The sequence below is a fragment of the Cannabis sativa genome, chromosome 3, assembly GCF_029168945.1.
Source record: "Cannabis sativa cultivar Pink pepper isolate KNU-18-1 chromosome 3, ASM2916894v1, whole genome shotgun sequence".
NCBI lineage: Eukaryota > Viridiplantae > Streptophyta > Magnoliopsida > Rosales > Cannabaceae > Cannabis > Cannabis sativa.
In genome coordinates, this window is record NC_083603.1 from 1,457,642 (window position 1) to 1,471,314 (window position 13,673).

The window sequence follows — 13,673 nt, forward strand, 5'->3', positions numbered from 1 at the left end:
GTGCACAAGTTAAGAAATTTGTAAATTTTTGAAACAGATCAAAAATAACAATACGAAACTGACACATTAACTGAAATGATGTCTCCGGATTATAGAAGTTATACCTAGGAAAACTAAAGATGTAGATGAAAATTAGATTGTGAATATCTAATTTTTTGCTGAAATTGTAATTAAGTAATTGCCTATATAGAGGGAAAAAACAGAGGGGGAAGGCAGAGAAAGAGCTTGAATGTAATCAAATGTAAGTTGTAAAAAATGTTGTTTGAGCAATACAAGAACCTTATTCATAAAAAAAAATCATAATAATTAATAACACTATAATAAATAAAAAAATAAAATTTATTATGGTCAAATTTAACACATCTTTTGATATACGCTAAATTTGACATACTTTTTTTTAGAACATCATTAAAATAGTATTTTTTTTTTATTAAATGTATTAAAATATAACAATAAAGTACTTTTTTAGCACTTGATTGAAAATGCTTGAAGAGTATTTAAGATTTTTGTTAATCATGGCCAATAAATTTAACATATCCAAAAACACATAATTGAGTTATATATAAAGACAACTTCATTATATAATCTTAATTAATAACAAACTGAACAATTGACAAATTCCCAATGATTTATTACCAAATAATACTCCATGGGGTTGTAAATTTGTAATTGTATTATACATTATTACCTTTATTCAAAAAAAAAAAAATTGTATTATACATTATTAATTGTTAGAAGAAGGTACTAAAACCCGATTGATAATTCAAGACTGTAAGTCTTTGTTAGAGTCTTTGAACAATGTTTCGATAAGGTTTGTTAAACGTTCTGCTAATCGAGCTGCACATGTGGTTGCACGTCAGTCTCGATTGTTTGCTGATCGTGTGTTCACGAAGGATGTTATCCCTTCGGAACTTGAAGTTGTACTTTTGAGCGATTGCTCTTGAGTTAATGAAGTTTATCTTTATTCAAAAAAAAAAAACCCGATTGAAGTAGTGTCCGAGAGCCCATATAGGGTATATGTTTATATAGGCAGAATAGGTGAGCCCCAAGCTTCCATTGGTCACTCCCACAAATTCCTATAAATAAGTAAACTCCAAATAATAAATTAACATATACATATATAATTGTATTAGTACTCCTAGACATATATATGAGGTGTAAATATATTGATACAATTTAATATTGAATAACATACTTGTTGTGGAAAATCTCCATTTTCCATTTGTGAATTGATCAATAATTTTGCTGCATGATGCAAAGGTGTAGGATCTCTCTCGGCCTATATATATATAAAGAAAGATCTGTCAATATATATGTGCACCTATATATATATATATATTTAGAGGGTATGATATATAAATGTATATAATTGGTTAATTCATGATATTGATGTACGTACCTGGCCAGCTTCGATGAGAGCTAACATGGCCCATGCAGTGTTTACCAAATGTGGTTTATCTCCTTTTTTTTTTTTTTTTTTTTTTGAAGGATGGTTTATCTCCTTTTAAGTTGGTGTAAACCTTGAAATAAATATATATTATAAACATATGATGATAATAATGAATATATAGCTCACACTTAAAAAATGGGATTAGATTATTAAAAAAATTAAACAAACAATAATACACACACTATATATATAATGAATGATGAGTTGATTAAAACATATTATTCCTATGACAAGGTTAATCGAAATTCACTATTAATACATTCTTTTTTAAAATATATAAATATCTTAAATTGTACCAGCTATCCTGGCCTAACCATGGATAGAAACAGGTTAGACTTATATAGAGTCCACTTATCTAATGCCAAAAATAAAATTTTTTCTTTTAAAATTATACATTTTTATATTGATTGATTTTAAAAAATACCATCTTTTTAAATAAGGGTCAAAAAGAAAAATCGCCCCACAATATTTTTGAAAAAAAAAAGAAAAAAAGAAAAATCGCCCCACAGTAAAAAAGAAAAAAAAGTGAGAAATTTCAGTATGTAATGTAAAAACATCTTTTATTAATGCATAGACGTATGTAATACCTTATTTGTGCATGAAAGATAGCTTTCGCCCCAACCACCAGAAGAAGGTAGTTGCTTAGAGAGCAAGAAAGTAGAAGCTTTTCGAATGGAATGGCTGGTTTGGTAGGTGCGGCCAGCTGCGATCAAGCCCTTTACGGCGAAGTAAGTGGCATAGGTGTAGCAAACGCCCCATGATCCATACCATGAGCCATCTTCTTCTTGCTTGCTCTCTATGAACTCTGTTGCCTTTCGAATACATTCTTCGATCTCTTTCTTTTTGTGCTTTTTGTATTTTTCTGTGAATGATTTTAGCCCTTTGATCACTGATGCTGTGCATTCTACGTACTTGTGTTCGATCATGATGTTCTCAAATATCTCAGATGGATTCATCATCTATATACACATCATATTATAACTATATATAAGAGTTTTCATGCTCTAATTTTTACTATAAGTTTGTAATATGTATATTATCACATATCTCACATCATATCATATTATTAATGTAGTGTTAATTAGTGATGAGTGAATTACTCTGTATTCTTATATATGACTTAATATTTTTACATTTAACCCGATGTAAAATAATATTTTCCAATAATTTCATATGTATTAGTGTATATTGTTATATGAAGTTTGATCTAAATAAAGCAATTATTTAGTAATTATAAAATATTATTCGTAATTAAAATATTTATGATTAAAGATATTAGTTACAAAAATTATAATTTGTTGTGACTAAATGTGTTTTCAGTCACAATATACTTGTTCTGACTAAAATTAAATTAGTGACAGCTTGTATATACGTTTTAGTCATAAGTAACTTTTTGTTGCAACTAAACATTACATTTAGTCATAAAAAAATTTATATTGTGATTAAAAAGTTATCATTAAAAGTCCCAATTTTTTTTATGGTGAGTACTTAAGACATTAAAGTGTCTTTTAACATATTTCTCTTTCACATATATATACCATCATATCTTTTAAAATGTACTACACATGTTTAGAATATTTGTATCTTAGAATATTCTAGTAAAAACTTTAGAAACCTAGCAAAATAAATAAACTAGAAAAACCTAGAAAATTTAAAAAACTAGAAGTAACGAAGAATGTAAATCAATTAGAAAAGTCTAGAAAAGCTATAAATCATGTAGAACTAGAATAATCTACTAAAAATTAAATGTAAGGGTAACCAACTATAAATACCCCATCAAGTTTCTAAATTGTAACTAAGCTTGTGTAGCCAAAGCAAGTCTTTTACTACTAACTTACTACCTTGTCTCCTCTCTTGCTACACACATAAAAATTAAAACACTACATAATTCTTCCTTGTCCCACCAATCATCCAACGTCAACATCATCAAACTATTAACTACATATCCACTTATTTTAAACAAAATCAATACAAATTTATTCTCGAACCATCAATATCATATATAAAGGATATATAAAATTTTGAATACCTCAAGCCAAGAGTATGATCTTATGAGCTCATAGGATGCAAAGCCTCCATTATTGTTGTCTTGTAAAGATAAAAGAATATGAACAGCATCCTTAAGATGATCCTCTTCTATGCCTTCTCCCACAATCTCACAAGGCATCTCTGATAATAAAATTGCTGCCTATATATGCATATATGTATATATGTACATGTTATATTAATAACAAAAATGCATGCATCTAACAAAAACTATATGAATTGCATACATAAATGTATAAATATATACCTCCAAAGCTTCAGCAGTACAATCAGAGACAATCCAACTATTGTCTGGAGTTGAAAAAGCCCATCCTCCCTTTGAAATGTGGCGATACCACTTACTTGGATTACCCCCACTGTTTTCTGATTTTATCTTCATCATTAAAAACAATACAAAAATTACTTAAATATATATATACAAAAATAAATAATTGTATATATATAGTTGAATAAAAGTTCTATTAATCAGTTGATTTAATATAATTGTTATATTTAATGTCGGACTCGTTAATTTTTTTAGGGTTAGATTTAAAAATAAAAATAAACCAATTCATAAGTATGAATTAATAACTAACTCATAATATAAAGAACCAGTCAAGATATGATATATTAGTCATATCATTGTAGGAATTGAAATTTATTTTGTAAAAAAAGAGAAAGAATACATATTATTTTGCATAAAAAATTAGATTGTATACTCATTTTTATTTTTTATTTTTATTTTTATATTTTTTTATTACTCTTAATTTATACCTATTTTTAAGTCATATCCGTTAGTAACTCTAATTTTGATAAATTATATGAGATTGTATTTAGTATTTTAATTATAAAAAATATATTTATCAATTAAAATTATTTTACATTTATATTTAATTAATGTGTAATAAAAAAAAGTAGTTCTCAACTTATGCGCATCATGACCGGATCTAAGGATATGCAGAGTAAACTCGTACCTAAAGCTCCCATCCTATGAGCCTCGCAAATAAAAAAATTATTTTAATTTAAATAGTAAATATATTTTTATCCGTACATAAATTAAAGGAAAAATTTGATTTTATATACTTAAAAAATTAAAAAAATTTATTATTAAACCAAAAATCTAAACCCTAAAAAAACTATATTTTTTTTTCAAAACTCCAAAAATACCCCCTCACAATTCTCTCTCTCTGCATCATCTCTCTCTCTCTCTCTCTATCTCACATCCCAACCGCCCACTCTCACCACCACCTCCGACCTCCATCCTCCGACCTCCGACCCTCACCGTCGACCACCCGCACCAACACCCCGACCCAGCCCCACTCTCTCGGACCGCCCAAAAGTCGCACCCCGAAAGCCCACTTCCTCTCTTTGAAATCGCAGAAAAAAAAAAAAAAATTGGTCCCATGTCCGATGGTCGGACCATGGGGTCCGACCAATCGGACCCATGATCCGACCATCGAATCATGAAATTGGTCACAGGTCACAGGTCACAGGTCCGATGGTCGGACTATGGGTCCGATTGGTCGTTATTGATGCAATTAAATTACGGGTCCTATATAATTTAATATAATAATTTTTATAGAGTATCACTAATGAATCGTAATGCATGTAGCACGTTTAGAAAGTACTAGATACCACTAGTACTTAATAACAATACTCTATGTCTATACACAAGATTTTGCCCCATTTTTCTAGGCACGTTCCTGGGGTATGCATGTGATGATGATATATATATATATATATGTCTATATATATATATATACTAGCAAAAACTACGTGCGAGGCACGTATACTAAATTTTATGCTAGTTTTTTTCTATGTTATTTGAAAGTGATACAATAAAAAATTAAAGAAAAAACATTATTAGTTATTAGGTGAGATTATTTGAATAAAGAACAATAAATAATCACGTAAAAATCAAAAATAATTATTTGAATAAAGAATTCAATATACACATTTATATATATGAATCTCATTAATCAAAAAGAATTATTAAATATATGAACAATAATTTGTCACGCTATATGTTTCCCAATAAAGAAATCCACCTCCTCATAGTCAAAAATAAACAATATATGTAATACAGATCTTTGTAATGAAGTACCTAAAAGAAACAAAACTTCAGTTAGCATAATCGGAAAAGGTTTAAGTGAACTAAATAATGACTAAGAAGATCTAAATTACAAAATGAAAATAACATGTCTATATGAGTATGTATATGAGCATAATTGATCTAAGAGAAAATAGATAAACTTATAAACATATAAATATACTTAATATTAATTTTGACAAAGAAACAATTCAATTATAAACAATTATAAATATCAGTTTGACAATTTCAACACACTAATTACTCATTAAATAACCATAATGTATACATCATGATAATTTTATTTTATTTGATATCAAATGATAGAGATTATTGAGGTTTTCAGCCATGGAAAACACACTATGATCAAAAAGTAATGCTCATTAATTGTATATTTCAAAGAAACCCTAATTTCCATGAATGTCCCTAATAATATATAAACAATAAAGTTGTAAATTAAAAAAAAAGTAGCAAAATTTCATTTAATATAAGAAATAGAACAAATTGAAGATTTATACAATACTGGAATTTGAACTCTTAGAAGCCATTAGCGAAGGGGCGAAACTCGTTAGATCTCCTAGTTGAACACTACCTTAAAAAAATTAAATGATGTGGAGGTTTTTTTATGTGTTTCTGTTTCGATATGTTCTTTTAAAACACCATAAATTGTAAAACAAGCCTAACAGTTGCTTAATGTTTCCTTAGCTTTAACGTGGCACCCACTTCTTAGATTGGCTTTTTTATCTTGTATATTTATGTATCTTTGAGATTTAACGGAAAAGGCTCTATTGCCTTGAGATTTAAACCACGTTTGATTTTCTTATTATTTACAGGGTCGGCATGCTTTGGTCTATGATATAAATACAACAAATGAGACTTGGAAGTGGGTTGACCTTAAGGAGGTAACAATTGTGTTTTAAAATCTTGGTTCCTGAAGAATGTTTCAAGATACAAGTATGATGGGTTTTTTATATTATAGACGATTTGTTCCAAAACATAATAGAACTAACCAATTTAGGTTAATGATCTGGCTTCTGATACGTCCATATTAAAGATGATTGGGGGTGTGCGGTTCTGTAAATGCTATGAAATAATTTTGTAGTTAGTCTGTGAATATTGCAATGAAAGTGTTGGTTTGACCTGGCAATTTTGTGGTTACAACTTACAAGAATTCTTAACAAGGTTGTTGAATAGTAAAGCAATATAAAACTTGTTTTACTCTGTTGAATAATATGAAAGATAATTTATTTTTTCACCATGTTTAAAAATAAATACAAATTTGATGAGCATATTACTTTTTTTAATTGAGAGTCTCAGAGTATCAAATCCCGGGTTTTTTTTTTTTTAAATGTGTTGTGATTCTCGAATATTTAGCATCAAATATCAGTTCAAATATTAATGGAATTTGTTTTATTATTATTTTATTATATATAAATAATATTTTATTATTTTATTAAATAAAAATTAAAAGTCACACAAATATCAGTTCAAATATTAATGAGATTTGTTTTATTATTATTTTATTATATATAAATAATATTTTATTATTTTATTAAATAAAAATTAAAAGTCACCCATAAATTTCTCAAAAAACAAGAATTTTAGTTATATAGGCACACTTTATATAGAATAGATATATATATATATAATAATATATTATTATTAATTACTTGTGTGTTTTTTATGAAGTAATGAGCTTTCTTAAGCATTGAAGTGTATTCGTCCTCCAAATGGGTTGCCATGATGGCTTGAACAGCCAAAGCACAATCCCAAAGCTGAGACCCATTAAAATACTGAAATATATACATAAAAAGACTCCAGTCACAAACATTAATTATATTCTTTATATAAAGCAAATATATCTTGATAGAAAATGATCCAATCTAATAAATAATTAGGTTAGACTTAATCATTAAGTCAAATTAATGGGCTTCTTATAACTACATAAGAAATTATTATTAGTAAGTAATAAACATAATCGATCAAATAAAGAATATTTGTTAAAGTTACCATAATTCATGAAGCATTCGACATTACTAGGTAGGCTTATAAAATAAAGAGAATGACCTGCATTTTCAAACCATCTTCAGCAAGCCAAAGATAATCTTTAATTGGGGAAAGATGAAACATGTAAGCATCAGAATTTGGATTCTCAACCCAACAACAAATCATGTTGAGTACCTGCGCACATTATCGTATTTGTTATTGATACAATTTAATATTAAATTTTATAAATTTATTTAGCTAAATAAAATATATAATATTTAATATTATTAATTTGCGCCTGTCACCTTATTGACAGGGCCAGCACAGACATAGTTGGTGTCTTCGTCTTCGTGGTGGATATGTTGCATGAGAGTATGAAGAGCCCTTTGTGTTAGCTTAGACAATGGCCAACTCTTCAAAAGAGGTTCTCCTACCTTATTTAGGAAACCCCATAGCATGTCTTGTATTTTTGGATGTGGATAATACAAATCCTCCTAATAAAAATCACAATCACATATTGTGAGTATATTATTTAATTAATTAAAATTATTAGAAATAGAATTGGAATTTGTGTCTAAATAAATCCTCTCTAATTATACAAACTATTGCAAATGTCCTCCTTACACTATAAAACATAATTATATTTAATTAGTGACATCTTTTTAAATTGGTGTAATTGGTGCTGGTGATCAATTCACTTTATTATCTCTTGTTATTCAAGCTAAGTTTTTTGGTTTATTTAGTTTTGTTATTACTGGTTTTAATTCTAGTTATGTTTGTTTGAATTGCTTGTGTTCTTGCTCACTGAATTGAGTTTAACAATGAGGATTAAGCGGTGACAGTCCACTACAATAATTAGTGCTACATTAATAAATTATTTAAAAAAATAAAAATTTGTTTTGATAGATAGCTTTTTAATGTGATTCTTTTTAAAGCAAAATTAAGTTTAAAAAATAAAAAACTCTACACAAATAATTATTCAAGGGAAAATAATCATATTTATTCTTAAAATTCACTACAAAAAACTGTTACTTTTAGTGACAACTTTTTAGTCACAACATAATTTTTTTGTGACTAAATGTGGCTTTTAGTCACAACAAAATGTTACTTGTGACTAAAACATAGTATTTAGTTACAAGTTGTCACTAATTTAGTTTTAGTCACAACAATTTAGTCACAACAAATTGTAATTTTTGTGACTAATACTTTTATACACGGACCTTTTAGTCACAACATAGGAATCATGATTTATAATATTAGTCACAATTTTTTCATTTTTAGTCACAAGTTTTGTTGTGACTAAAAGTAAAAATTTTTGTAGTGATTATTAGAATAATTTTTGGTATAAATACTCAAATTTAATTTTTAGTTGTAACACCAAAATGTAAAAATTTTGGTGTGAATCATTCTAATGTTAACAGGAATTGTAATTTTGTTGCCCATAATGTGACTAAGTGGGCTTTCACCCACCAGTTGTACGGTTCCATTTTGATCTCCTCTGTACCGGAGGAACTACTTTGTAATGACCGTGAGGTCTAACGATTTCCTTGTTTTAATGCATGAATACGTTTATTTTTTTTTAAAAAAAAAAAAAACACCAAAATGTAAAAGATTTTATGCTAAATTGGTGTAGATTCCTCACCAAATTGGTGTAACCATTGGAGATGGTCTTAGAGCATCTCCACGGTACATTATTTTACCAAATTGGTGTGGAATCTTTACACTATTTTACTCCACTGACACACCAATTGGTGTACACTAAATTCTACACCATTAATGGTGTTGGATTTTAACTCTACACCAATTTTGTGTTAAACTTTTTTTTTTTGCATTCTAGTCCTTAATTTAATTTATTTTAAAAAATAATCTTACATTTTAGTCCTCAAAATTAAAATTTATCACAAAAGTAATAATTGATTTAAATACTAACATACTGAAAAATAGAAAAATAATAATAATAAAAATAATATTAATATTAAATTAAATAAAATTAACATAACACTAAGTTATGAAACTAAAAAGAACAATATAAATAAAAATAAACATTAAGTAAAATAATAATTTAATAAATATTAGGTGTGATTTTATTTAAATTTTCTTGTTTTTTTTCTTTTAAAAAAAATGTGTAATGTTTAATTGATTTAATAAATATTTTATTTACTAAGTCATTTTAAGAGTTTCAATTCTTAATAATAGTTGTGAAGATATAATTATGTCATAAATATGTTATTTTTGATTATTAATATAAATAATATAAAATATGAGATTTTTTAAGTAAAATATATTTATTTAGTAGAATATTTGATGTGAATCATTGAAGTTATTATATCAAAAATAAAAAATTATACACTAAATTAGTGTAGATTTTACCAATAGTAGGAGATCCAATGAAAGATTAGGTTGGGCTCTTACATATGCTCTTTTTTTTTTTTTCTTAATGTATAAAAGAAAAATTAAAATTAAATTAATTCTATAGAATAAAATAGGTGTAATTCGCCCCTCCTAAATAAACATATGTAGTTATATTTATAGGAGTATTCATAAAATAGTCGATCCAATCCAATCTGCACGATCCAATCTAATCCAATCTGCAAAGTGCGGATATTTGTACTTGTGCGGATTGAATATTGATTGACATGTAAAAGTAACCGATTCAATCCAATCCACACATATTTATAAAAAAATTATATATACAAATAACATTTTTTTTTTATTTAATCGGGAGATTTATTAATTAATAAACTCGTTCGAAACAATAGAACGCACCTCAGAGGAACAATCGTCCAACTGAAGAGGACAACCTGTAGAGAAACAAGAGTCTCTTGCCAAGCAATGAGCCTTTAATGTAAAGAAAATAGTAATTTAAAAGTCTAATACATATAATACAATTATATTATAAAACTTAATAGATCAAATGTATATTCTATTCTTATATATTTTTTTTAACATACAATTTAAAATAAAATTAAAATATTTTTTATACGTAATTTTTTTTTTCTTTCTTTAAATTTGTTATTTTATTTAGATTAATGTGTTGTTGGAGACATAAAATGATTATAATTTGTTTTATTTTGTTGCTAGTTATGTGAAAAAAAAATATTTTTTCATAAATATTAAATAATTTAATATTAAAAAAAAAACCAATCTAAAGTAACTGATCCAATTAATCTACACTTTTGCGGATTGGATTGAATTGAATTTGAGTTATTATGCGGATTGAATTGGATCCAAAAAATGAAATCCGCACTTATGGCGTGTTTATTAAACTGTAATTGGAATCAGAATAATCAATGGAAGAAATGTATCGGTTTAAAATAGAAAATAATCGGAAACAATATTTTATTATGATGTTTACTAAACTGTCCGGAATGAAAACCAGAATCATATTATTTTGTTTACATAACTAGGAAAGGTAATCGGAATGCTTTAATTTGACAAAATTGTCATATTAGAACATGTAATTATTTTCTGTTTATAGATTTTTAAGGGGTATATTTGTCTTTTTCATTTTTAATTAATAAAATTATAATTAAAATAAATTAAGTAAGGAAAGGGAAAGGCATTCCCTATAAAAATGGGGGGAGAACCTTTCCTTTTGTTTTCTCCATAATTTGTGTGGGTCCCACTAATTTCTCCATTTCCAAAATTTAGTAAACAATTGTATGGGAATCAATACCATACCATTCATTTCCATTCCCTTTAAGTAAACATGCCATTAGTGCGGATTGAATGCACTATGAGCAAAGTAGTGCGGATTAGATTGGATGGACACTCTTAATTTATATATTATATTGTTTTAATGATTTATTCCGCCTTTACTTGAATGAAATTGAGTGGATTTTACATTAAATTAGTGTAATTATTTGAAATAGTTTTATATAGCATAAATGTTTTTTTTTTTTGAAAAAAAAAAGAAGAAAAATAGAAATAAAGAAAGGAAAAAAATTCTGAACGCTTTCCTAATTCGACAAAAAGATTAGGTTAACCATAAACATAGAAATGAATTAATTAATTAATCTATTTTGTAGATTAAATCTCACATTTAATTAATTAATGTAAAAATACAAGTGGGAGTGGGATGGGGACTCTCACGTGTGTGCTGACGTGGCGTTGTTTGTCAGGGAGTAAAGAGTCTTTTCTGTCTGTGCTGTATTATTGTGACTTTGGCTTTGAACTGAGTGGGCCCCACTTACGACTCACTGTTTTTTATTTGTTCCAGCTGAACCCCTCCACGTGTTCTCACTACTTGTACTCTCTGCTCTCTCAGGTTGTACTTTCTTTATATATTTACATGTGATCTTTATTTTATCTTTGTTTCTATGTCTTGCAAAGTTCCAAAGACTCATAAGAAATTTTATTCTTGCTCTAATTATGTGATCTTTATTTTATCTTTTATTTCTAAGTGAACATTTACCCACAAGAGGTTTGGAGTTATCCTATTAACTTTTATTGCGACAAATATATTATGTAATGATAGTGAGATTTAGCCAATTTTATCTATTAGAGTATGCTTTTTTTTCAAAAAAAAAATATAATAAATAAGAAATTTTATAGGATAAAAATTATTTTGGATTGTATTTTGTAAAAGTTATCGATTAGACTATCTGTTTTGGTAAATGATAAAATAGACCATGTATTGTCCAAAATGGTAAAAATAAGAACCTTAGTTTAATTTTTGGCAACTATTTTTTTTTTAATATAACTAACTTAAAGACAATTCTTAATACGAACAGATAGGGGTGCACAAAATATGGGTCAAACCATTCAACCCGGCCAATCCAACTTATTTTTTTGTAGTAAAAAGTTATGTTAATAGTAAGTCATGACTCATTGGGCTGAAAAGTGATAAGCCATATAATTATGGATTAGTTATGGGTTGGACACATTTGAATTCTATATAACCCAAACCAGCTCATTTCTTGAAAGATGTTTCAAATTTGAGACAACTTTCATACATAAAATATATTTGACATTCACAAAATATATAGAAATATATATTTTACGTTTTCATACATAAATAAATTATATTGTGATAACCTTAGAAAGTGAATTAACCAAAACACATCACTAACATGTAGTTTATAGTTACCTTACTACTTCTACCAACAAGCCTAATGTGAGAATCAATCACTTATTAACTTTACTACTCACAAAATGATACCACTACCACCTGAGTTATTTTTAAAGCACTATATTACACACACACACACACACATAAATATGTATTATTTTTTTGTGTATGCACTAGGTTAAATAATTTTATCCTGTTTGTAACATAAATATTAAAGTTTAAAATATTCATCTCGATCCAATGAACCCAACCCACCCCCTATATTATTGTACTAATTTAGTAGGCTTGAGTTGTACAATAAAAAAATTTAAATGGTTTATAGCTTATCCAAACCGTAATAATTGGGTTGGCCTATTAAAATATCTCTAACTCAGCTAACCTAGCCCATGTGCACCCCTACAAACAGATACATAAAATGTAAATAATTTTGTTTTAATCGATTATGTGAGTCATAGAATTGGGTTAAGAAGTTGAACTTAGTTGAATTAGTTGTTGTGATCAAGTTTTAGAATGAGATTTTGAGCCTTATGTTTGAGAACATAGAGTTTCAATGGTAGAATTTGATCCTTTGTGTTAAAATGTGTTTTAAGTTATAGAATATGTTGTATTGATGATATAAAACTGCTATGGAAAGTTTGGTAGTAATAAAAGTTTTGAGTAGGTTTTGAGAGCTTTAAATTCATAAATTTTTGAGAAAAATTTGTTTAGACAATCGAAAGTCTGGTTGGTATAGGGCTATAACAATTAGAAGTGAGGTTGCACAGTTTTGGGAAAGGCTAATTATTGTATTTTAGCTATATAACTTTTTATTGCGATGTCTATTTTGGACGTTCGATATATGATTAGAAAGCTTGTGAAAAGCTCTACAACATAGTACATACTTAAGAGCCAAAATATGTATTTTATTTTAAGGTATTTTCACCATGTAGTTTGATTAAAAAAAAAACTTTAGATTGTATACATGTATTAGAGAGTGTTTTAGAATAGACACTTACTAAGTTTACTGCTAATGTGACTTAGGGCCATTACTCACTGACAGATATTTCTATTCA

The 13,673-nt window shown here is 27.2% G+C and overlaps 1 protein-coding gene across 1 annotated transcript; it reads right to left on the minus strand.

Moving 5' to 3' along the window:
• Positions 1-134: 134 nt before the first annotated feature.
• Positions 135-8,504, minus strand: LOC115709505 (lanosterol synthase-like). The gene is made up of 9 exons (XM_061111456.1): positions 7,632-8,504; positions 7,235-7,357; positions 3,744-3,869; positions 3,480-3,638; positions 2,038-2,409; positions 1,507-1,520; positions 1,400-1,466; positions 1,196-1,279; positions 135-1,076 (listed from the first exon to the last, which is right to left on the minus strand). The coding sequence occupies exons 1-9, from the start codon at positions 7,734-7,736 to the stop codon at positions 966-968; spliced, it is 1,161 nt and encodes a 386-aa protein (XP_060967439.1). The 5' UTR covers positions 7,737-8,504; the 3' UTR covers positions 135-965.
• Positions 8,505-13,673: the final 5,169 nt, after the last annotated feature.

Bases quoted from the DNA above. Each gene is read 5' to 3' on its own strand.
- LOC115709505 (XM_061111456.1), bottom strand. From the start codon at position 7,736: ATGATTTGTTGTTGGGTTGAGAATCCAAATTCTGATGCTTACATGTTT. The intron at 2,410-3,479 runs GTATTCAAAATT...ATGTGTATATAG, and splicing joins GATCATACTCTTGGCTTGAG to ATGATGAATCCATCTGAGAT. The intron at 1,280-1,399 runs GTACGTACATCA...ATATATATATAG, and splicing joins CTCTCATCGAAGCTGGCCAG to GCCGAGAGAGATCCTACACC.